This window comes from Chiloscyllium punctatum, chromosome 35, assembly GCF_047496795.1.
Source record: "Chiloscyllium punctatum isolate Juve2018m chromosome 35, sChiPun1.3, whole genome shotgun sequence".
Classification (NCBI taxonomy): domain Eukaryota; kingdom Metazoa; phylum Chordata; class Chondrichthyes; order Orectolobiformes; family Hemiscylliidae; genus Chiloscyllium; species Chiloscyllium punctatum.
Window position 1 is genome coordinate 21,778,420 of NC_092773.1, and position 26,449 is coordinate 21,804,868.

The 26,449-nt window shown below is 48.1% G+C and overlaps 1 protein-coding gene across 1 annotated transcript in view; it reads right to left on the reverse strand.

Moving 5' to 3' along the window:
- LOC140459562 (myoferlin-like) overlaps window positions 1–26,449 on the reverse strand; it is a 124,347-nt gene that overhangs the window by 85,496 nt on the left and 12,402 nt on the right. Inside the window, exons 6-15 of the mRNA XM_072553808.1 lie at window positions 25,820–25,974; window positions 24,391–24,519; window positions 18,933–18,995; window positions 16,709–16,759; window positions 12,934–12,964; window positions 10,112–10,227; window positions 7,089–7,212; window positions 5,445–5,545; window positions 2,188–2,256; window positions 1,029–1,072 (exon numbers count right to left, since the gene is read on the reverse strand). Of these exons, the coding sequence (XP_072409909.1) occupies window positions 1,029–1,072; window positions 2,188–2,256; window positions 5,445–5,545; window positions 7,089–7,212; window positions 10,112–10,227; window positions 12,934–12,964; window positions 16,709–16,759; window positions 18,933–18,995; window positions 24,391–24,519; window positions 25,820–25,974 (883 nt within the window). The remainder of the gene's footprint in view (window positions 1–1,028; window positions 1,073–2,187; window positions 2,257–5,444; window positions 5,546–7,088; window positions 7,213–10,111; window positions 10,228–12,933; window positions 12,965–16,708; window positions 16,760–18,932; window positions 18,996–24,390; window positions 24,520–25,819; window positions 25,975–26,449) is intronic.

Consider the following 26,449-nt stretch of genomic DNA (forward strand, 5'->3'; position numbering starts at 1 on the left):
TGGGAGTGCTGCCAGCCTTTATAGCACCTCTCCCTTATCTAGCCCCATACAGCTCAGTTGCTGAACACCAACATTTTTAACTGGGCTATTGTCATCATTTTCTGATTTAGTAAAGACAGAAGCAAAGTGTTAATTTTGAACTCTGCCAGTCCCTTTGCTTCAGCGAGCGGCTTATCCTGCCCCACTCTATTCTTCAATCATCTTTTACTAATTATATTTTCTAACAGGATTTTGCTGTTTCTTTCAGCGCAGTCTGCCATCCTTTCCTCTGGCTTCCTCTTAGCCTTCCTTATTCCAGTCCTCGCCTTCCTCCTGCATTTGAGATTTGTATTGACAGTATTAATGTGGTGTGCCTCATATGTGCTGTGCAGACAGAAGCCTGGGGAGTGGACTCATTCAGTGGGTAACACTCCCAATATAGGACTGAGATGAGGAAACACTTATTCACCCTAAGGTTAGTGTGCCTGTGGAATTCTCTACCACTGGAGAGCGTGGAGGCTGGATCACCCAATCTATTCAAGAATCAGAGAGATAAATGTTTGGATTTCAAAGGTATCGAGTGGTATGGGAGAAAGCAGGCATGTGACATTGAGAACGAAGATCAGCCATGACCCTACAGAAAGAACTCTGGCAGTTAGTTTCTACATTTCTTCCTTCCCACTGTTACTTTTGTTGAAATAGTGGCTCCTCGCGTCTACCATCGCTGACCAACTTCTGGACTGAGTAATATGAAACAATCAGCTTGGTAACATGCTCTACTATTGCCCCATGGCTATTGCTTTTAGTATGACAGGCGAGCTGCTGATTTCAGCAACCAGGTTTATTGGGACTGGATCAGGGGATGGGCTTGCTGTCACTTCTATTCTAAGTGGCCCCTTCACAACCTCTTCCAAAAACACACACTGTGGGGGCAGACTGGAACACCCAGCCATAGGTTAACAGGAGTCTTGCAAGGGAGCATCAGCTCTCACAGCCCAAAGTGTAGCCTTTCCCAGCTGGAAGAGTGCGAGAAGCAACCTCCCACTTACCGTTCACACACTGTGAAGCGAATACTCTCACACAAGGATGGAAACTGTGGAGAGAATAAAACACAAACAATGACTTCATCAAGAGCTCGGCAACATTCCTGAATCCCAAACCCTGTGGGACCCTGTCCTGACAGTGCAGCGTTTTGCTGATGAGAAACCTGATTTCATTCCCGTTCTGCCTCTAAGCTATACCATCCATCCGCTTTGGCTGTCTGGCTAACACTCCTCCACATTGTTGCCTCAATATCGAACACACATCAAGCTGATTCCCCATTGCAGCCAAGTGGCGTGGCATCAGCTCTCGATCTATCCAATCAAGCCCTTTTGGTCATCTGTGAACACTCCTGACTAGATCAGGCAGCTCTGTTGCTCAGTGGTTAGCGCCAGGGACCCAGGTTCGATTCCACCCTTGGGGTGGCTGTCTGTGTGGAGTTTGCACATTCTCCCTGTGTCTGTGTGGGTTTCCTGTGGGTGCTCCGGTTTCCTCCCACAGTCCCAAAATGTGCAGATTAGGGTGGACTGGCCAGGTTATAATGCTCACATTGTCCAGCGATATGCAGGTTAGATGGGTTAGTCATGGGACATGCAGGGTTAGAGTTGGGGTAATATGGTGGGTCTGGGTGAGAGTCCACAGCGTGGTGCTGGAAAAGCACAGCAGGTCAGGCTGCATTTGAGGAGCAGGAGAATCAATGTTTCGGGCATAAGCCCTTCACTAGGAATGCTGGGCGAGACGCTGGTCAGAAGTGCGGTCTGTACTCAAAGGGCCAAATGGCCTGTTTCCACACTCCGGGGATTTTACGAGTGTAGTTTGTCAAATGTTAGCAGATTGCCCCTTTTTGGTCTCCCATATGAAAGGAAACACAAGACCAGGCTATGCAAGTCTTCATCACGTAACCCCTTTCACCCCAGTGATGGCCAAATTGGCATTAAACAGCTGAACACAGACCTCCGGGTTTTTACCCTAAGGTTAGTGTGCCTGTGGAATTCTCTACCACTCCTTCAAGGGTTAATACCATAACCAGTGCATCAACCCTTTCACACAAGCAGCCTCTCCATGGGCAGGTATCACTGCAGCTCTGTGCACAGTTGCACTAACCCTCACCCTGTGTGACCTGTGAGTGTGGGTGTGGGATGGAAAAAGGGGTCGTGGGAAACTCACCCTGCTCTTCAGGTAGATCACTTGGTTCCATTCAGGATTTATATGGTTCTCAACAACCTTTGTCACTATCTGCGAGAAGAATAGAGCGTCAAATTCCTACCTTGCATCAGCTATTTTCCCATTCAGTCCCATTTAACCCTCAACGGTTGGAAGACCATCACAGAGAGGCCACTTACCCGTTAAGTCCCATTTAACCCTCCGCCTTTAGAAGACCATCACAGATAGGACACCAGTGAAGTATTGAGTGCACGTCTATTGATCGCATGACCAGGAACATGCGTTTTACACTGGGTGCACAGGTTTACCAGGATGTGGCCTGGGCTGCAAGGTCCAAGCTACGAGGAAACATTGGGTAGACTGACGCTATTTTGAGCAGCAAAGATCGAGCGGGGACCTGATAGAGGTTTGTACAGTTTTGCTTGGCATTGGTAGCGTGGATGGGAAGGCACACTTCCCATCAGTGTTGGGGACAACAACTGGGAGGATAGACTTAAGCTCAGAAGCAGGAGGCAAATTGGAGAGTTGAGGAAGAGAGGTCTTTTTTTCCACCCAGACGGTGGTGGGAGCCTGGAACACACTTGGTGGCTGAGTCAGAACCTCTTGTAATATTCAGCAGTATCCAGGCAGTCAACTTGTCACAGCCTCGAGGACCACGGGCCAAGAGGTGGAACACAGAGATTAGTGTAGTCAGATTTCTGCTGACTGTTGCAGACTCTATGGGTTGAATGACCACTGTCTGTGCCGTACATGTCTCTGAGCGTACGAGATGGAGGAGTGGTGAACCAAGCTCCAGTAGAGTGCAACCTCTGTCGTTGGTGTGAGGCTGCACTTGCGGACTGCAGAAATAAAAAGAAGTGCTGGAAATATTCTCTGTTAACCTTTCAGGCCCAATGGCAGCACAGTGGTTAGCACTGCTCCCTCACCACGCTAGGGACCCAGGTTCGATTCGACCCTTGGGCGGCTGTCTGTGTGGAGTTTGCACATTCTCCCAGTGTCTGCGTGGGTTTCCTCCGGGTGCTCTGGTTTCCCTCCCAACGGTCCAAAGATGGGCGGGTTAGCATGGATTGGCCACGCTGCATTGCCCACAGTGTCCAGGGACGTGCAGGCTGGGTGGATTGGCCATGGGAAAACACAGCGTTACAGCGACAGGGAGGTTGACCTGGGTGGGATGCACTTCGGCGGATCGGTGTGAACTTGATGCCAATTGGCCTGCTTCCACACTGCTGGGATTCGATGATTCCCAGGACTGGGAAAGATTAAAACAAAAAACAGCAATCGGTTTGAGCCGGGGTTGAGTGTGACAAGGACAAAAAGGGAAAATTGGTGATAAGGTAGAAAACAGGACAGACTGAACAACTGAACAGTAGGTCTTCCAGAGGCATCATAAATGGAGACGGGGTAAGAAAATAAGCCAAGTACGTCTCGCGGAGGCGCGGTGCTGATTAAAAGAAGGTAAGAAAATAAGAAAAGTCCCAAAACAAGCAAACATAATGGGGGCAGAGATTGTGGTTGAGAATTGCTGAAGACAACGGTGTGTTCAGAAGGCTGGAAGATACTTAGCCCAAGTCAAGATGCTGTTCCTCATGCTTTACCGAGACTCACTGAAGTGGTCACATCAACTCCAAGTGGAGTAGACAGGCCCTCAGGACATTCAGCAGCAATTACACAGTGAGCTTCCATTCCAGCCACAACAAGGTCAAACCTGTGACTGCTACCTCGAGGCCGACATATCCAAGGGAACACCGTTCCCCCGTCAGGTCCCTCAAAGGTCTAAATGTCTGGATTCATTCACCATGGCTAGATCTAAACCATCCCTCGCAGCACTGTGGGTGCGCCTATACCCAACAGACTGGAGGATGGCAAGACGAGCATTTGTACCACACTTAAAGTGACCACTGTAGTGTAGAGCTAATTAAATACCTTTTGAAAAATAATCACTGCTGTAATGTCAAAGATGTAGGAGCCAACTTGTGCACAGCAAACCCCCGCAAACAGAAACATAATAGGAAAGTGATTTGGAAGTGAGGAGGTTAGAGAGCCACAGAGACAAGACTGGAGAGTGGGACGACCCAGGTAGTTCTTTCGTTAAACAGTACAGACATAGAGTCATAGAGTCACAGAGAAACAGACCCTTCGGTCCAACTCATCCATGCCGACCAGATATCCCAACCCAATCTTGTCCCACTTGCACCATATCCCTCCAAGCCCTTCCTATTCATGTCCCCATCCAGATGCCTTTTAAATGCTGTCATTGTACCAGCCTCCACCACATCCTCGAGCAGCTCATTCCATACACGTACCACCCTCTGGGTGAAAAAATTGCCCCTTAGGTCTCTTTTATATCTTTCCCCTCTCACCCTAAACCTATGCCCCTCTAGTTCTGGACTCCCCCACCCCAGGGAGAAGATTTTGTCTATTTATCCTCTCCATGCCCCTCACGATTTTATAAACCTCGGTAAGGTCACCCACGGCCTCCCGGGAAAATAGGCCCAGCCTATTCAACCTCTCCCTGTAGCTCAAATAGCCTCCTTCGGTATTGTCAAATTCTACAATTTCATGATAACAACCAGATAATCAGATTTTTTTGTGATGCCAACTGAAGGATAAGTAACATAAGACCATAAGACACAGGAGCAGAAATTAGGCCATTCGGCCCATCGAGTCTGCTCTGCCATTCAATCATGGCTGATAAGTTTCTCAATCCCATTCTCCCGCTTTCTCCCCTTAACCCTTGATCCTCATCTTGAACTCCAGGAAGAATGCACCTGTTCTTCTACAAAACACTTCCACCGGATTATTTCATCTGAGCAGGCAGATGTTTAAACTCGTTTAAGGTCTTGTCGAAAAGCCAGCGCCTCACGCAGTGCAGCACTCCCTCGGCGCTTCACGGTGCTCTCAGCCTGGATGTTCATGCTCAAGGAGCAGGACGGAAACCTGGAGCCCCGCCACTCAGAGAGAAAAAGAGCTACCCAGTGAGTCAACGAACGCCACAGACAGCTCACCGTCACCTTCTGAGGGGCAATAACAGGAAATGGGCATCAGAAGCTGTCCTGGCCTCCAGCCTGGGATTGAATCGTGGAACCTCCAATTTGCTGTCCTGGGACACTCTCCCCGACTCAGGTACTCCCTCACCCCTTCAGAAAACCTGGGGCGGCGCAGGAGGATTCCAACTCCACTCTCTCCTGACCCCTGCAACTCACTGTCCAAAGCCAGTGCAGGACTGGGCGGCCCACCACGAAGGGTTGCGCGCGGCTCACCTTTCTGCCGGCGAAACTGACTTCCAGAAACGAGTCGACACCTTCCTTATCCCGGTCTCCCCCGAACACGTGCTTCAAGTTCGACATCAGCCCTTTGGACACTGGAAATTAAGGAACACGCTCAGTGCTTCAGCCAATGAGTGCTTGTGCCTGGACTGTCCCTCTCCATTTCCTTGGTCACATGTGACATTGTGTGGTGCTCAGAGTCAACCTCCTCCTACCTCTCCCTGTCTTGTCCATAGCCCCAGAGACTGGCAGAGCACAAGTGGGTGTGCGCCCGGCTTCGGTAGTTTCGTCTGCCTTCGCCGAGAACAAAAATGGGAGCCGCGTGAAACCGGTCGGCGGGACAGGAAGGAGAGGGGCTGTCACAATCCACTCCTGCAGGAGTCAGGCTGCCCCGTGACACACAGAGTTGCACTCGGGCACAGGCACCTGGGGATCTGTATGGAGACCCTCAAACAACACAGAGGACAGGGAGAGGACACCAGACACATGGAGCTGCAGTAGTACATCGTTCAGGAGGGGCTCAGGGTAATGCCCCAGAGACATGGGTTCAAATCCTTCCACATCAGGTGGTGGGATTTACATTTCCAGAATAAATGTGGAAAAAGTCATTTGTATCAGTATTGGCGACCGTAGATATCAGTGTTGACTGTCATAAATACACGGCAACTAATGGAATTAAACTGAACCAAAAGAACAAGAATCTGGAATCGAAGGCTAACCTCAGTTATGGCCTACAGTCTTAGCAATTGTTGTAAAACCCCATCAGGTTCAAGAGGGTTGGAGTGTAAAAGCAGTGACATGCTACTGAGACTTTATAAAGCCCCAGTTAGGTCCCATTTAGAATACTGTGTCCAGTTTTGGACTCCTCACCTCAGGAAGGACATACCGGCACTGAGCACATCCAGCGGAGATTCACACGGATGATCCCTGGAATGGTAGGCCTAACATGCAGTGAGCGGCTGAGGATCCTGGGATTGTATTCATTAGAGTTCACAAAATTGAGGGGAGATCTAATAGAAACTTACAAGGTAATGCATGGCTCAGAAAGGTTGGACATTAGGGAATTGTTTCCTTCAGGCAGGGATACTTGGACCGGTGGGCACAGCCTTAGAATGAGAGGGGGTCAATTTAGAACGGAAATGAGGAGACCTTTCTTCAGCCAGAGAGTGGTGGGCCTGTGGAATTGCCACGGAGTGCAGAGGAGGCCGGGATGTTAAACGTCTTCAAGGCAGAGATTGATAAATTCTCAATCTCGCAAGGAATTAAGGGGAGAGTGCCAGTAAATGGCGTTGAAATGGCCATCAGCATGTGGACCCGATGGGCCGAGTGGGCTTACTTCTTAGGCTCACTGCTGTTCTGAAGGTACACCAGGTCCTTACACCACTCGACCTACACTTGGTGTCACACCCACAACAATGTGATCATCTCTTTCGAACCCTCAAACTCACGACGAGAAATAGGCAGCAAGTGCAAGACCCACATCCCCGTAAATGAATACAAAGCAGGGAGGGGACGGGGGGGGGGGGGGCAGCCAATGGCTGTGGAGGGGATGCTGTAAAACTCAGCCAGGATACGCTCATACTCTCCAAACCAGGCACTCGCGTCAAAGCAATGCTTCTCGGTGTTTCTGTGACGTACTGTGCGAGATGTCCTCCGCTCGATAGATCTTCACTTCAAAGGTGACCCATCGGGAAAGGACGCCTGCTGGCTGCAGTAGGTTACTCTCAACATCATCCTCTTCATTCGTCCCTCTCTTGTCTATCTGGTACAGCAAAGGGATTTCAATTACAACAACAACAACAACAAAAGCATTTCTTTGGTGCCTTTTCATTTACCAAAATATTCCCAGCCATGAAAAGGAAAGCATTCACCTCCATCCTTGCAAACTTCCATTCATAATTACAACCAATCACCTTTTTTTCCCTTATCATTTTCTAATAATCCTTACCATAAGGATATTATTTAATCGGAGGGGGTTCAGAAGAGATTTACCAGGATGTTGCCAGGACTGGAGGGTGAGAGTTATGAGGAGAGGCTGAACAGATTGGGATTTTTTTCACTGGAGCGTGGGAGGTTGAAGGGTGACCGTACAAAGGTTTATATGGTCATGAGGGCGAGAGGTAACATAAACGGTGATGTGTTTTTTTTTTCCCCTGGTGTGGGGGTTTTCAAGACTAGGGGGCATATTTTTAAGGTGAGAGGAGAAAAATTTAAAAAGGACACAAGGGACAATTTTTTTTTTAACACAGTCAGTGGCTCGTGTGTGGAATGAACATCCGGGGAAGCGGTGGAATAGGGTACAGTTACAATGTTTAAATACATGAATAAGAAAGGTTGGGAGAGACACTTGCGAAATGCAGGTTGGTGGGACTAGTTTAATTTGGGAACGTGGTCAGCATGGACAAGTGGGGCCAAAGAGCCTGTTCCTGTGCTGTGTGATTCTATGAGTCTATCTCCTTCAATGCTGTGGTGACAACCAGGGAGTGACTGAAGGAGTTTCAGTTCACTCGCATTGTCTCCAAACTCCACACTCCCCTTCCAAATCACTTCCTTCTCCATTCACCCCCAAGTCTCTGAGAACAGCACCACCAACCATAACCCAATCTTAACAGACTGTTAATGTATTCAGTTGGTGCTAGATAATGCAATATGTCTTGCTGTAAAGTAACGTTTACAAGTGAACAAAGTCTCGGCCACAGTTCCACATTTTTATTTCCTGGCTCTCTGAGTCTTTGACCGTCCGTTCACCATCTCCTCACCAACACTCATGAAACCATTGTCCTGATCCAATTCTTGATTGTATCACATCCTGACCATTCCTCTAAAGACACTCTCTCCATCACAACAAACACACCCCAGTGCACAATTGATCCTGTGAAGTTCCCATTGCTTCTAGGTACCTCTATGCTCTCCCTTCCTGTCCTCAAGGCCAACCTCCCTCTCCTGAACCACATGGCCACCAGTTTCCCTGCCCCGAACGACGTGCTCGTCATCTTCCCTTCCCCTGAGTGACGTGGCCGCCATTTTCACTTCCCCTGAACCACGTGGCCACCATTTTCACTTCCCCTGAACCACGTGCCCACCATTTTCCCTTCCCCTGAACCATGTGGCCGCCATTTTCACTTCCCCTGAACCATGTGCCCACCATTTTCCCTTACGTGAACCACATGCCCACCATTTTCCCTTCCCCTGAACCACATGCCCACCATTTTCCCTTCCCCTGAACCACGTGCCCACCATTTTCCCTTCCCCGAACCACGTGCCCACCATTTTCCCTTCCCCTGAACCACATGGTTGACATTTTCACATCCCCTGAACCACGTGCCCACCATTTTCCCTTCCCCTGAACCACATGGCTGCCATTTTCCCCTTCCCTTGGGCCACATGCCCACCATTTTCCCTTCCCCTGAACCACGTGGCTGCCATTTTCCCTTCCCCTGAACCACGTGCCCACTATTTTCCCTTCCCCTGAACCACATGGCTGACATTTTCCCTTCCCTTGGGCCATGTGCCCACCATTTTCCCTTCCCCTGAACAAGTGCTCACCACTTTCCCTTCCCCTGAACCATGTGGCCCCCATTCTTTCTTCCCCTGAACCATGTGGCCCCCATTTTCCTTTCCCCTGAACCATTTGGTAGCCATTTTCCCTTCTTAGCTCCTGCATTAGATGGCATGACAAATTATTCTCAACTCTAGCCACTTGCCTGCTCTCCTGTCAAAATCATCATCACTACCCCAGAAGTCTCAAAAGGTCCAACCTGTCCTTGCAAATATCCACTTTTATATCTAACCTCTCCTGCTCTCCTAAGGTCTTTGAACATGCTCCTCCAACTAACCCCTTGTTTCGAACTCTCCAGGTCAGGTTTCCACACTAAAGCCATCATCTCCATAGTGGTTTCTCTCTGAAACCTGAGCGAGGGGGATCAATCACATTATGCTCTTCCAACACCTTCCTTCTCTTGACCAGCTGGGTGCGACTGAGCTCACTCTTGCGTTTGTAAATGGAACATCCCCACCACCAGCCATATGAGTGCTCCTTCCCTCCTACACACAGGCCACAAGACACAGGAGCAGAAGTAGACCGCTCAGCCCATCGATTCTGCTCTGCCATTTAACAAGATCACAGCTGACCTGGTAATCCCACTTTCTGTCTTTTCCCCAGAAACGTAGATCCCCCTTCACTGATTAAAAAATCCGTCCGTTTCATTCCTGAATGTACACTGTGACCCATCTCCAATGCCTCTCGTGACCCCCTTTGCCAATCTCAGTGCTGCGGGGCTGAGTATCTGAGGGCCAATCCTGGACCAGACACGGTTAGCTACGCCCGATGGTCCAGGGGAGAGGCGCGGTGGGGAAAAAGGAGTGTTTGTGTGTGCAAGTTCAGGGATGAGTAAGGGTGAATTCAGGAACTTGAAGGTTACGCCACTCCCCCACAGGTGGACAAATGCACATGGTTATCAAAGTGGTACGCCCCTGCAATAACAACATAATCCCTTTCTCCCACCCTCCCTCCATCCCACAACTAGAATCAATGTTCAAAGAGTGACGTTCCACATAGCAGGAATATTTTGCAATCCCCGACATGCCAGAGTGCTTTCCGGGCAAGAATGTACTCATAAGGAACAGATTCCATACGACCAGGAAAATGTGGTTGTGCTCACCGGTGCTTTGTCCCCTGCTGTCAGGACGATGATGCTGACTTTCAGGTACCCTTTGGCCATGGACTGCAAATCATCTGGCTCATACAGGAGTAACCACTTCCGTAACACTGCGTGATCTGTGACAGAACACCACCGGAGCACTGTTACAAAGAGCTCAAACAGTAGGGGAAACCAACTGGTCAGTGCTGGCCCACAGGAGCCTCACCGCGATTCAACCCTTTCTCCCCCACAACTTTATCCGGCTGCATTTGCAGCCAAGTATGAGATGACGCATTTGGGGAGGAAGACAATCAAAAGATAGTCTAAAGTAGGGGTTCCAATTCGAAAGGGGAAGCAATGGCAGAGGGACTTTGGGGTACATGTGCACAGATTATCAAAGGAGGCAGGAGAGTAAACAGAGCTATTAACGAAGCCTATAGTGTCCTCAGCTTTATTAACAGGGCCACAGAGTATAAGAGCAGGGAGGCGATGTTGAACTGGTACTTGTCAGGCCTCAGCTGGACTACTACGGCTCGAGGCACCACACTACAGGGAAGCTGTGAATGCACTGAAGAGATTGCAGAAGCAATTTCCCCAGAACAGTTCCAGGGATGGAGAACTTTGGTTATGAGGACAGACTGAAGAAGTTGGGACTATTCTCCTTGGGAGAGAAGACGACAAAGAGGGGATCTGATAAAGTATTCAAAATGACAAGGGTGCTGGATTGAGAGGGAGAAATCATTCCCACCCGTAGAAGGAACAAGGTCGAGAGGGCATTGTTTTTGAGTGCTTTTGCAAAAAGAAGCAAAGGTCAGACAAGTTTTTTTTTAACACACGAGTAGTTCGGACTTTACCCGGAAATGCGGTGTAGACAGGATCAATTGAGAGGTCAAGAGGGCATTGGAAGATGATTTGGATAGAAATAATGCATAAGGGTATGGAGGTGGGGGAGGGGAGAAAGCAGGAAATTGGCAGGAGGTAACAATGCACATTTGAAATGCAGATTCAATGGGCCAAATGGCCTCCTCCTGAGCTCTAACAATTCTTAATTCTCCTGTGATTCACTTTAACTGCATCCCTGCTATTCCCCTCAACCACTCCATGTGTACCAAGTTTAAGTGAATCCCCTTTCTTGGTGAGTCGAAGGTGTGGTGCTGGAAAAGCACAACAGCAGGTCAGGCAGCATCCGAGGTTGAGGAGGAGGATCGAGGTTTCGGGCATGAGCCCTTCATCAGGAATGCCGAAACGTGGACTCTCCTGCTCCTCGGATGCTGCCTGACCTGCTGTGCTTTTCCAGCACCGCACTCTCCCCTCTGATTTCCAGCATCTGCAGTCCTCACTTTTTTCCCTGCTCGGTTAGCTTGTTAATTTTATGCCCCCGTAACTTTTACAGCCTCTCCCCTTTATCACCTCCCCGACTTCTAACCTATCAAACCCCTCTGTAGTTTTAAAGACCTCTATTTGTTCACTCCTCACATCCGAATCTAAACTACTTTGGCCCATCTTGGTTCCTCTTGAGTTTGATGGCCATCGCCGATCAAGAAGATCTTTCTCTCAGGTTGAAAGGTTTCTAACTGACCTCCTGCCACGAAGGAATTTTGGAGAGCAGTTCCAGATTTCAATCCTGTCCTCACGCCTGAAGAGCCTGGCTCTAACCTCAAGGTTTTGCTCCCTTGGTCTGGACCCCAAAGCAAACAGGTTCTCTCCCCCTGCAGCCTCTCAAATCCATCACACACCCTGAATCTCCGCAGAATAGAGAGGAGCAGGAACATGCCGTGGGGCCTGTCCGTCTGCCATCCAATGTGATCGCGCCTTTCCACTTTCCCGACTGCCCCATTTCCCCTTCTCTTCAGTGGTGCCCAGAAATCTGTCCAACTCAGCTGTGAATACATTCAATGACCCCACTGTTCTCTGGGGAAAAGAGGTATCCAAAGACAGCAAATGCATCCTCACCTCCATCTCAATGACCCTGGGAAAAGCCCTCTCAGAATCCAGCCTGCTCGGTCTCCTCAGAATATTTAATGTTTCAATAAGATCATACACCTCATCGCTCGAAATGCAAATTTGCATTTGACAAAAACTCCTATACAGGGTGAGGACATCACCTTGTTGTCCTGGAGATGGTGTAGCAAGCTGCCTTCTCGAACCGTGACAGTCCACACGTTGTAGGGAGACCCTCAATACCCTTCGGGAGGGAGATCCAGGATTGCGACCCAGTGATGCTGAAGGAATGGCCAATATATTTCCAACTTGGAACGGCGAGTGACTCAGAGGGGAACCTGCAGAGGTTGGGGTTCCTTTCGATCTGCTGCCCTTGTCCGTCCAGATGGTCGAGATCATGGGTGTGGAAGTTGTCATCTTAGGAAATGTGGTGAGTTGCCACAGTGCATCATGTCAATGGTACACACTGCTGCTGCTGAGCGTTGGTGGAGGAGGAAGTGGGGGTTTGTGGACGCGATCTTGCACCGCCCCACCTGCGCCCCCAACCCTTCTTCAATACTGTTTACAGAGGTTTACTTCTATTAAAAAACCTTAGCCACCTATAAAGGACCATACATGTTTCTCTGAAGGGAGATAACTTTTAAGTGCAGCCATTACATAACGACGCGCACTCTTGTGGCTCCAAATTGAGAGATGGAAGAGAGTGCAAGATTGATGCTCCCTTGCAGTGAATGTAACAACTTGCTCAATCTTCCCTCACATTAATCAACCCTTTAATCTTCAAGCCAAGACAGTGTAACTTGTCCTTAGAATTTAAATCCTCTTAGCCTCACATAGTCATAAGTCTCCCTCTGACACTATGGAGCGTTTACATTGCCCAGAATGAAGGTAACATCACATACCTGGAAGATCATAGACAGAGCCGACATCCAGCTGTAAGGGAAGATATTGTACAATTTAAAGAAACTCTTCCTAAATCATGATGTAAGCTTTTACTCAGCTATCTCGCGACTTCCACTTAGAGGAGACCGCAGCATTACCTAGGTAGCTCCTTGGTCTGGCAATGTATTTATTAAAATAGTTATGGAGAGGGACAAAACTGGTCCACACGTTCAAGTTCTAAACTGGGGCAAGGTGAACTGTGATGGAATTAGACAGGAGCGTGCAGGGGTTGATTGGAGCAGTTTGTTTGCAGGTAAGGGGACTTCCAGCAAGTGGGAGACCTTTAAAAGTGAGATGGCTCGAGTTCAAGGTCTATGTGTTCCTGTGAGGGTGATGGGCAAGGTTGGCAGGAATTGGGAACCCTGGTTGACAAGGCATGTTTTGACCAGAAAAAAGGAGGCGTGGATCAGGGACAGGCAGCTGGATCAAGGAGCTGGAGTTAAACAGGGAATACAGGAGTTTACAAAAGAAGGAAATCAAGAGGACGTAAGGGGGGCACAAGAAAGCATTGGCTGAGAAGATTAGGGTGAGTCCAAAGAGGCACTTTAAGTATATTAAAGGAAAAAGAATAACTGAGAGAGAATAAGACCCTTCAAGGACCAAAGGGGACGTGTGTGCTTAGAACTGCAAGAGATGGTTGTGAGGTTCTCAAGGGATATTTGTTCAAAGTTTGTGAAAAGATTTGTAGCTCAAGTGTTCGTTGTTGTGGTTCTGTTCGCCGAGCTGGGAGTTTGTGTTGCAGACGTTTCGTCCCCTGTCTAGGTGACATCCTCAGGGCTGGGGAGCCTCCTGCAACGGACAGCTGGAACTGACAACCAGAAGCGGCAGATTCAAATGCGGGAGGAAAGATCACAGAAGCGCTTCACAGGAGGCTCCCAAGCACTGAGGATGTCACCTAGACAGGGGACGAAACGTCTGCAACACAAATTCCCAGCTCGGCGAACAGAACCACAACAGGAATATTTGTCCTCTGTGTTTATCATGGAGAAAGACATGGGAATTTGGGAAAGTTAGTGGTGACATATTGGGGACACTCCATGTCACGTTGGAGGTGGTGTTGGATGTATTAGAATGTACAAAGGTGGATAAATATCCTGGTCCTGCAAGAGGCGAGAGAAGAAACTGCAGGGACCCTTGCTGATATTTTTGCATCATCGTTAGCCACGGGTAAAGTCCCAGAAGACTGGAAGGTAACTAATGTTGTACTATTATTCAAGAAGCACTGCAAATGAAAGCCTGGGAACTACATACCAGTAAGCTAACCTGGTAGGTAAATTGCTTGAGAAGATTCTGAGAGATAAGATGCACATGCATTTGGAAAGATAGAGTTTGATTAGGATTAGTCAGCATGGCTTTGCGCGTGGGGGATCATGCCTCACAAATTTGTTATGAATTGTTTGATGAGGTGACCAGGAAGATTGATGAGGGGAGGGCAGGGCAGTAGACGTAGACTATATGGATTTCAGTAAGGTCTTTGATAAGGTTCCACATGGTAGGCTGCTCTGGAAGGTTAGATCACATGGAATCCAGGGGGAGCTGGAAAATTGGATACACAGTTGACTTGATGGGATTGTAATAGTGGAAGGACGCTTGTCAAGACTGCAGGCCTGTAACTCGTGGAGTGGTGCTGGACCCATTGCTGTTTGTTATCTATATCAATGTTTGAGAATGTACAAGGCAGTGATTAGTAAGTTTGCTGATGACACTCAAATAGGCGGTATCGGGGACAGTGAGGAACTTTATCAGAAACTGCAGCAAGCCCTTGATCAGCTGGGGAAGTGGGCCGAGAAATGGCAAATGGCGTTTAATATAGATAAGCGCGAGGTCTTGCAGTTTGGAAAGTCAAATCAAGGCTGGAGTTTCATGGTGAATGGTAGGGCCTTAACGAATGTAGTGGAACAGAAGGACCTTGGAGTTCAGGAGCACGGTTCTCTGAAAGTGGAGTCCCAGGTAGACAGGGCAGTGAAGAAGGCTTTTAGCACACTGGCCTTCATCAGTCAGGGCACTGAGTATAGACGTTGGGAAGTTATCTTGCAATTAGACAGGGTGTTGGTGAGGCCGCACTTGGAGTATTGTATTCAGTGTTGGTCACCTTGCTCCAGGAAGGATGTTAATCAACTGAAAAGAGTGCAGAAGAAATTTACAAGGACGTTGCCTGGACTCCAAGGTCTGAATTATAGGGAGAGGTTGGACAATTAGGACTTTTTTGTTTAGAGTGTAGGAGACTGAGGGGGAGTGGGAATCTTACAGAGGTGTATAAGAATATGAGAAGCATGGATAGGGTGAACGCACTCAGTCTTTTTCCCAGGGTTGGAGAATCGAGGACTAGAGGGCATCAGTTTAAGGTTAGAGGGGAGAGAATAAAAAGGGAACCTGAGGGGCAACATTTTTACACAGAGGGTGGTACGCATATAGAGTGAGCTGGTTGAGGCAGGCATATTAAAAACATTTAAAAAGCATTTGGACAAATACAGGGATAGGAAAGGATTAGAAGGATATGGGCCAAGTGCAGGGAAATGGGGTTAGCATGGACAGACATTTTGGTCAGCATGGACCCGTTTGGGCCAAAGGGCCTGTCTACGTGCTGTGGGGACTCTTTGACTCTCTTACTCTATGAACAGTTCCCTCTCAAAGCCCTAACAGCTGGAGCTGGAGCTGCAATGTTGAAAATGAACCAAGTGCAACCAAATAGAAAAAAAGGTAAAAGACGAAAGAGAAGATTAAAAGCATGCTCAAATCAGGTGAATCTTGCACCCATCCCCAAACCTTTTTCAGTGCTTTTACGGGACATTGCTGCAGGCAAGGTTCTGTCAGGGTTGCCTACATTCAACATTTTGTTTTGCTACCCATGTCCCCTTATTGTGTGAATCTCTTTCTAATATCCCCAAGGGTTAAGGGCTACGTATTTTCATATGAAGAGACATATGATTTATATCATCCATCATGTATTGATCACATACTTCAGAGTAGAGCGAGGGAAGCGAGCGCAAACCTGATGCTCCCATGTAGTAACATCAAAGGCTGTGACACTGGACCTTAGAGAAGTGTGAACCAAGTGCAGATCGAGGTCAGATCTAAGAGATGTGGGATTGTCGACGAACACAGACGCAAACAAAAGACGAATCATTCTGTGCATGGAGCAGAGATCACCCTGTAGAGAGGGGTGTGTGCCACAGTTCACTCAGTAAGTCCCAGTTGCTGTGACAGCATGGATCTTTGCGCATAGTGATGGCAGAGGCTCCAATGTCACTTGATCAGAAATCACTCCCAACCATCACCGACGTGCACGGGAAGGATTTGCCAGTCACGGTTCCAATTGGTTGAGCATTTTCTGCACACACTTTCCTTGATGGGTCTTGAACCTGGAACTTCTGGTCCAGATGTATTGGCACTACTCACAAGACTGGAGGGTTTCTTCCAGCGTTGTTGGTACATCCCCCAAGAGCTTGACACGACACCTTACAAAGCAGCGTTGGAGGATATTACAGAATGGGGACCATTTGATCCATCACATTTCTGACTACATGACCAATTGGTCACATCCTCGACCTGTTCCCCATATTTCCCCCAAACCTACGAGATTCCTCGTGCATTGTGACCCAGGGTAGCAGTGAAGACACGCTCATGATACGTTGAGCAGTTCCACCAGGCAGTCCAAAAGCAAAGCTGCTTTATTCCAAAAATCTGTCGTGTACCTGAAACGTGTGAGGCCGAAGTTGGCATGGAAAAACTCACCTTGAATACACCAATCATGGAATCAGCTCGAAGTGAGTGCGAATTTAATACCTGCAAAAGGAAAGACAGGGAGTGATCCATGAGGGTAATAGGCAGCTACCACTCTGAAAGCTAAAGAACTGGCGATACCCGGCTCTGTATCGGTCGTACAAAACATTGCGGAGTGCCCTGGGGGTACCACATGGGGAATCCCAGATGTCCAATGCATGGTAGAATTTGACCAATAAGGGCACACTTAATTCAGTCAACATTTCAAACCTGCAAGCCCCATCTTTTTTTTCCAGTGAGGACATTTCGATTTTACGTTAATCACGACTCACAGGAGAACGCACAAAAACAAAGGCAGTGAGTTTGGACGATACAAGTCAGAAACAGCTGGAGAAGCTCAGCGGATCGAGCAGCAGTCAGTGGAGAGAGAAAGCAGAGTCAACATATTGGGTCCAGTGGTCCTTCTTTGGAAGGTTGACTCTGCCTTCCCTCCACGGATGCTGCCAGACCTGCTGAGTTTCTCCAGCGACTGCTGCCGATGTTTTGGATCAAACAGGATTCGCCACAGTTCAGACCGACTGAGAAGTGCAACACAGCGCCATCGCTGTCCAAGAGATGTGGTTACAGCATGACAAGTTTATACAGGTCACTCCCATTATAAACACAAACACTGAGGTGTCCCATGGCACACTGGTATTGTCCCTACCTCTGAGTGAAAAGCTTGAAGACACACCCCAAGCAATTCAATGCGGACACGGGAATTCAAAACTGTAACACAGAAGCAAGGGTTGCAGACAAACAGGCAGTCTAGATTTTACCTTTTTCATTGATTTCTACACATGAGATTGAGTTACAATTCATCCTGACATTACAGTACAGAACTGTGATGCCTTCCCTGGACAATACAAGTCATACAGCTTACAGTGCAAGAGGCCATTTGGCCTGTTTTCCCAGTGCCAGGTCTGAAAGATCAACGAGGAGATTAATCCCATCCACCATTCATTGAGACCTGTATCTCAACATTTCCCTGTACACTGGAAAGTCTTCATGGTCCTTTTAAGGAAGACTGTCATCATCAAGTGTGAGAAGAATTTCAAGCTCACACAGTCTGGCTGTGGATTATCACACCTGAAAAAAAACAGGTTTGCTCCACCTCTCCTTTTCAAATCCCCAGTTTCATTTTAAGCAAATGGGGGACAGCACCCAGCGGCCATTTTCTGATCCCTCGCCCCAGTGTCGATCCTTTCCTCACAAGGCCAGGCAGGAAGTCAGCGGGTAGGCCAACTTGGGATGGAAACCCTGCTGAAATCAAACCTTCCTTTTAACTCAGGATCAACCACTGAATTTAGTATCAGTCAACAGCCAGGTTTACAAGTCTCTGAACCCTGCTTCCATTCGGAAGCTTCAATAGATAGTGATCATGGTGCAATTCTGTCATGGAGAAAGCCCACTCAGCCTATCGAGTTCATGCTGTATGTACAGCAATCTCTCCTCGCCCTGTGCTTTTGCACTAACAGCCCCGTGAGTTTATTACCCCCAAGTGTCTGTCCAATTCCCTTCTGAAATCATTCCCTGTCTTCACTTCTACTGCCTTCACAGGCACGGAGATCCAGCTCATTACTACTCACTAAAGAAACAAGATCATCCTCACATGTGCCCCTCAGTACCTCTTGCCCAGAACCTTCAACCTTGTGTGCCCCCACTAGTCCTGGAATTGTCAGCTGATTGGACCAGCTCCTTTTTGCCTGCCTTACCTGGAACCTGTGATAATCTTGTCCAAATTCCCTCTCAATCTAAAGGAGGACAGTCCCAGCTTCTCCAACCCAACCCTGTCACTAAAATTCCTTCTCCCCTGGAACCATTCTGGTCAATCCCCTCCGGGCCTGACCAACGAGCAGAAGTGGGAATTCAGTTTGTCCCGAGCCCAGGGTTTGGATGGAGTTACTTCAGCCAGCAGAGAGATCTGTTTGCAGAACAGGATTCAAATAGGCTGGCCCTCACCAGGCATTCACCAGCTCGACTTACTGGGGCTGAATGAGGAACACACTGGGGTCAGGATACCATGCATTGGTGTGGGGGAAGACACAATCACGCCCATCAAATGCATTATACTGACGCACAGTGACAGGAAGCTGGCGTGCTGTTACAGACCAGCACATGGCAGGATTCTGAGCTGCAAATCCAACAATTCTTTTCGACTCTTGACTTGAGAACAATTTAAACTCTGTTAACCTACCTGCAGGTGTATAAGTGTGTTGAAAACCTCACTTGGGGGTTTATGAAAATTCTGGAAGAAAAGCTGTCAAACAGAAAAGCAGCATTATTTATCTTGCAGGGGACAACTTGAAACTACAAAAAGCTGGACATGTGAACAAAACTGTCCATCCTGCGCTCAGTAGGACAAATGCAAGAAGGCCAAATTTCAAACCATCACAACTACCTATGGTGCAGGACGAAGGATGCTGATTGGCCAAGACCATGCCATGGAGAAACGGCCAAGTTCCTCAGCCCAACCATCTTCAGCTGCTTATTCAATCACCTTCGCGTCACAGGTCAGAAGTGAGAATGTTCGGAAATGTTCAGCACCATTCACAACTCCTCAGATACTCGATCAGTCCATGTCAATTTGCAGCAATACCCTGAACAACAGTTACGTTTGGGATGACCAGTGGTAAGGAACCAGTGGTAAGTGCCAGGAAATGACCATCTCCAACATGATAGAATCTAACCATCACTCTTTATCATTCAATGGGCATTACCATCGATGAATACTCCATTATCAACATCCAACTATTGACCAAAAGCTGAACTGGGCCAGCCATATAAATACTTTGGCTAGAGGCTGGAAATCCTGCAGCAAGTAGTTCACCTCTGATTCCCCAAAGCCTATCTCCACCATCTCTAAGTGTTACAACACAGGGTAAACCCTTCATTTAAACCAGCAACACAGAAAAGATTTAACCCATGCAGTAATCTGTGAAAATTCAAGAGGCCAAGAACTATTTAAAGTAAAAATTAACAACTTTATTTCTTAAAGTATAACAGAGAATAATTAACTAACAACTATTTACACCTCCTTTCTCGAACCTATCTGTTACCTTTCCTACTAATCTGATAAAACTCCCAATTAAGATTTACAGGAAAATTGAAATTTTAACACCAACCAGCAGTCGAATCTTCTCTTTATCTTCAGCAGTAGATTGGCTCAGTGTTGAGGTCAGATCAGTGTTGAGGTTTTTCTCTGTGCAAACTCCTTCTCGAGACAGGTACCTCTCAGACAGTTTTGACTCGCAGTCTACACCTGTTGGTCTGGTGACAGTTTTCCTCCCAACTGTTCAATTTTCCCCGGTCTTAGACCCCCAAAGCATCGGATTGTGTCATTGGCTTTAAAGATTGTCAATATACTCAATTCCAACTTGACTAGAATTTGGTATTTTTCGGGGTATAATTTAAACTGATTGGCCTAATTCGAATCTGTTTTGTCATTTCCAGGCAACCAGCTACTCCAGTCGCTGGAGCACAAGCTACATCATGTCTCATTGAGAACACTTGGTGCTGTCACTGGTACCTTTTACTCTCTCAAAAGGTGTAAGTTCACCCACATCTTCATAACAATAAGGCACAAGTCAGGAGTGTGATGGAATACTTCCCACATTTCCAGGTAAGTGCAGCTCCAACAACACTCAAGAGGCTTGAGACCATCCAGGACAAAAGCAGCCTGTTTGATTGGCACCACATTCACAAACATCCACTCCCTCCACCACTGATACGCAGCAGCAGCAGCAATGTGTACCACCCAGAAGATGCACTGCAGCAATGTACCTAGGCTCCTTTGAAAGCACCTTCTAAAACAACAGTTTCTATCTCAAAGGATAAGGACAGCAGGTACATGGGGCACCTACAAATTCCCCTCCACGCCACTCATCATCCTGACTGGGAAATAGAGCAACATTCCTTCACTGGCATTGGGTCAAAATCCTGGGAACTCCCTCCTTCATGGCACTGTGGGTGCACCCCCACCGCACGGACTGCAGTAGTTCAAGAAGGCAACTCCCCAGCACATTCCGAAGGGTGGGTAATAAATTGCTGGCCGTCCAGCAATGCCCGCATTCCATGAGTTTACAAGATTACTGATAAGGCCCAGGGAGTAATATGAATTCCAACGTGTACACTGACTGGGGAAGTAATCCAATGTGGTCAAGTCATCCACGATCTCCAGGGTTGCTCGAGAAATATTGATATTATTTTCATGAGCACGGATAAAAGCTGGAAATATGGGAGCCAGGTTTAAATCTAGCCTGGACTCTGCTATTTGTAAACAAGTGGAGCTGGAACAGACAGTATTCATGCAGCCAAGCCTTGAACAGTCAACTTCCCGTCGAAACCAGACAGGCCTGGTCCTACCTGATGAGGTGCTAACGGCCACACTGTTTCAGAATGAACCATTCTTTCCACCTCCAATCGACCCGCTTTGTCAGATTAATGTTACCCAGACTTGGTGGCACCCACCTCAGTAGGCAAAAACGCGACAAGGACAGCTGAAGGTTCAAAACCATGTTCTGTGACCTCAAGATACTGAAATTAATCAACTCATTGGATCTTCCTGCCCCCGCCTGATTGGACAGTATTGGACACAAGCCACGGAATCGCCGAGAAGGTGTGAAGAGGACAATCTGGAGATCCACTTTGCTCTGCTTTGACACCCTCAAGACAGTTGGGCAGAAGTGGGTACTGCAGATGCTGGAAATCAGAGTCTAGATTAGAGTGGCGCTGGAAAAGCACAGCAGGTCAGGCAGCATCTGAGAAGCAGGAAAATCAATGCTTCGGGCAAAGGCTTTTCCTGGTCCTTGGACGCTGCCTGACCTGCTGTGTTTTTCCAGCACCACTCTAATCTAGACCCTCAAGACAGCGCCTCTGACCAACAGCCGAGCTAAACAGCATCTCCAGCTCCTTGTACCTTGTGACAAGTATCATCAAACTGACCAGACCCAAAGAGACCACCTCAGTCAGGTGACCCCGAGACCAGAACTGGCCTGAGACGAGACAGGAAGCTCAAAATCAACAACTGCAGATCCTGGAACATCAGCCAATCCTCAAAGACCAAGGAAAAGCCTTTCCCACAGCTTTATTGAACAGGTATCCCCAATCTTTTCAGACAACAGCTTCAGTACAGAGGTTAGGAACTCTGCATAGGGAGTAACGAATCCTCAGAAGCCCATATCAGAAGTGGATAGCTAGTGTACATTTGAAACTGCTTAGAATTTTAAGGCTGTTTACTAAAGAGCCCTGTGAAGAGATGGTTTGAGAAATTGTAATTAAAAGTACAATAATACAGTCTGATAAATATTGTATTTTCTTGATCAACTGTTCAATTAAGGTGTGTTGGACCTTCCCCTGACTTGTGCCGACCCCCAAATGGTCTATCTTGCCACATAATGCTCCTGAGTTAAAAATGGTTATTGCAAACTGGCCAAGGTTGGTCGCCTTTCACTTCACAACAGTTAGTTCACAGTCACTAACACTCAAGAACTCTCTGTTTCCACGACTGGGAGTCACTTGCTTCACAATCCTTAAGTGTGCCAACAGCTGCATGAACAACCAACGTAACATAATGGATTGAGCTGGTAACGTGACTCATTCGAGTTTGTCAGAGGTAACACACATTCACACGCAGGGATCCTTTCTCCGGGAAAAAAAATGAGGAAAATACGTTCAAAGCTTGAGCCTTTTCTCGGACTACCCAGGGGTTTGGGAGTCTGTTATTCACTCACTTCTGGCACGCCCAACTCCACAAGAGGTCTGGAGGAATCATTTCCTGCCCACTGGACCAGGGCACCGCAGTAAGCTTTAGCTCCCAACCTCCTTCCCCAGCTGGGAGATCGATGGACTTGGCAGAAGCTCTTGAGTTGGTCACTCACCTACCCTTATGGGAACAGGAGGTGCCACTCAAGCCTGTCCTGTTAGTTGATGCTGAAAATGTGTTGCTGGAAAAGCGCAGCAGGTCAGGCAGCATCCAAGGAGCAAGAGAATCGACGTTTCGGGCATGAGCCCTTCTTCAGGAATTCTTGAACAAGGGCTTATGCCCGAAACGTCGATTCTCCTGTTCCTCGGATGCTGCCTGACCTGCTGCGCTTTTCCAGCAACACATTTTCAGCTCTGATCTCCAGCATCTGCAGTCCTCACTTTCTCCTGTCAGTTGACGATCATGGCTTCACACAAAAATCAAACCAGGTCTTCAAATTCTGCATGTGTATAAATCCGAACACTGCAACTGACAGTTGAAGGGACCGTTAGTAATCTTTGCTTGCGTACGCGGCTGTAGCTGTCTGAAGCTGTATCCGCCTGGCTGGAAGTAGTCTTCAGTGAGAAAATGACTGGATGTGGGTGAAGCTTTTTTATTTAGGAATGTAATAGATTAGGAGTTAAAGTCAGAGGCCCAGGGTACATTGAAAATCAAGGACATATCCTTTCCAACTGGTCAACTGGCTCAAAAGATTTCTAAAACATGGGACAAATTAATTGTTTTGGATAGCAGAAAGGAAGTCATAGAGTTATACAGCGGAAACAGACCCTTAGGTACAACTCATCCGTAACAACCAGGGTTCCTAAACTGATCTCATCCCAAATGCCAGCGTTTGGACCATATCCCTCCAAGCCCTTCCTATTCACATACCCATCCAGATGCCTTTTAAAAGCTGCCATTGTCCCAGCCTCCACCACTTCCTCTGGCAGCTCATTCCAGACACGCACCACTCTCTGCGTGAAAACGTTGCCCCTCAGATCCCTTTCAAATCTTTTCCTTCTCACCTACAACCCTCTAGTTTTTGAGTTCCTTTAGCCTGGGGAAAAGACCTTGGCTATGCACCCTATCCATACCCCTCATCATTTTACAAACCTCTATCAGCTCACCCCAAAAGAGCCCCAACCTATTCAGCTTCTCCCTATGGCTCAAACCCTCCAATCTTTTGTCAATCTCTTCTGAACCCTTTCAAGCCAAACATCGCAGGGAGACCAGTATTGAATGCAGTACTCCAAAAGCGGCCTCACCAATGTTCACCATCCCTCACATTGCCATTTATCGTGTATCCCCTTTTACTGTTTGACCTCTCTCTCTCTCTCATGCATCACCTCACACCTATCAGAGCTGAACTCCATCTGCCACTTTCCTGCCCTCCTCACCATACCATCGACATCATTTTGGAGGTCTCCTCCATACCATCCACTACACATCCGATTCTTTGGGTTGCCTTGAACCACATTCACTGCAGGGAAAGGGAATGCACCAACAAGATGGCCTACCTCTCCACAGGTTCGGAGAAGCCCATACAGGTACGGAATCCAGCAGAGACAGGGGTTCAAGGAATCATGGGAAAAAAACTCCACGTCAAATCCAGTCAAATCTGTTCTCCGTGACTGAGACGGGGAAGGCTGTTCAGACATTACTTGGAAAACCCTGCAGCAGTTAGACTCAATAAACCTTTCCAACTTGCAACAACTCGACAGTCCTGCTGTTGTCGTACCCCGAGAACTTAAATCCTCACTCGCCAACAACCACCTCAATCAAATTTCAAAGGGTCTCGTGCAGGAGCGAGCCAGTTGCAAGTTTGCACCACACCGGCACCTCTCTGCCACCAGGCACGCAGCCAAGGTGGTCGCCACTCAGCTTCTGCAGCGGGCAAGGGAAATCGCCTCACCTCGTCGAAGATAGGGTTGTTACCCCGTTTGATTCTGGTCCGGAAAACGGTGTCGCCTACGTACACCTTCACCACCGGCCGGATGTTGGCACCCTGCAGCTGACGGCCCTCAATGATCCGGACTCGAACCTGATAAAGAAACATCGCATGAGAAGGAGGACGGCAGCCAGTCAGCCCCTTGTGCTCGCCAATCCCACTCCCCTGCTCTCTACCCGCACAATAAGGCCATTCATTTTCCTCTCATAATTTTGCTTCATGAAACGGATTCATTTTGCGAAGATTTGAATGAGTCTGTTTCCCGCCCCCCCCAACTGCCCTTTCAACCAGTGCGTGACAACTCGCTGCGAGAAATATTTCCTCACATTCTCTCTTCAACTCCATCTCCTCTGGTCTCTGGTGACCAACTCTCCTGCCAGTGGGAAATGTTTCTTCCACACCCATGCATTTTCGATCAGAGATCCCTAGTTTTGAAATACTCTGCTACCGCCCCCCCCCCCCCCACCCCCCACCGACCCCAACCCATGTGGAATAATGTGCCCTCAGCATGCAGCCTGTCACCCTCCCTCAGAATCTGACAGGTTTCAATCAGATCGCCTCCTCTTGTATTTTAAACCCCAGGGAGTACAGGTCTAACCCTACCGGTAGGATCACTCCCTGTGTTCCAGGAATCAGCCAAGTGAACCTTCTCTGGACTGCTTTCTGTGCAACAATATTCCTCCTTCAGTCAAGAGAACCGAACTGTACACAGTTCTCCAGATGTGGTCTCACTGCTCCCTGTACAGCTGTAGCAACCTGCTTTCAAACTCCAGAATGGGCCAAACTGGATTGTCTGATTGATAGGGTGAATATTCGCCAAGAAAACTGCAAAGAGTAATTTGCTCTTTGTTCAACAGTGTAATGGCATGCCGACTAACTAGGTGTTTATAGATCATATCACCCATACAGTATGGAAGCAGACGGTCCTGCCGACCGAGTTCACACTGATCCCATCCCTGTAATTCCCACTGCCAATCTACCTAACCTGCACGTCTTTGGGCTGTGGGAGGAAACGAGAGCAACCGGAGGAAACCCAAAGTGGAGAATGTGCAAACTCCATGTAGACAGTCGCCCAAAGGTGAAACTGAACCCAGGTCCCTGGCGCTGTGAGGTAGCAGTGCTAACCACTGATCCACCGTGCGGCGCCAGCATTTAACACCCTCAATACAAGGTTCTTGTGTGCAGCTAAATAATCCAAGGCTTACCTTTCCATCTCATCTTTTTCTCTCCCAACTGACTAAACAAGGGAAGTGCAGCAACTGCATTGCTCCCATCTTGAGTCAGGTCCTATATAACCTGCACAGTGCCTCAGGTCTAGGCCTGACATAAGCCCTGAACCTTGTGCCCCCCCCTCAATCCCCATGTCTGACCACCATCCTACTACCGCGTTTACCTGGAAGTCCTGTGGCTTATCAGAAACTTTCTGCGCGAACTTGGCAGTTCCCCTAACGGAGGCATTTTCTGGCGATGGTGATTGAGACCTCAGTGGGATCTCCTGTAATCTGGGAACATTAATGGTGTCATCCTGTTCTGGATGGCCTGGCTTCCCTGAGAGGGAAACAGATCAAATCGCGTTGACACAGTGTACTGTACATACAAATACATGCAAAACAGACGCAAACACACATGCGCGCCCAAGGAAAGGTGAATCACACACACAAGAAACCATGGGAAATGGAGATGGGGAAGCAGGAGAGGGAGGGGATAGAGTCACAGCCACACGGTCTCCACAGGATTGATGCCCGGGAAGGACACACATTGAAGAGCAACAGAGGCTTTCATCTCTCCAGCTTTGCCTGTCAGCTCACCCAGTCAGAAGGCAGTTAAAATACTGTAAAAGGGCAGACTAAACATCGACTAGGTCAGCATCTTGTAGAACATTTCCAATTCCGTCGGAAGGCAGTACTCCAGCGGCCTGTCACTTCAATTCTCACCCTTGTTCTCCACACTGACATCTCTGTCCTTGGCCCTCTGCAGTGTCCCAGTGAAGCTCAGCATTTGCTTGAGGAGCAGCGCTTCATTA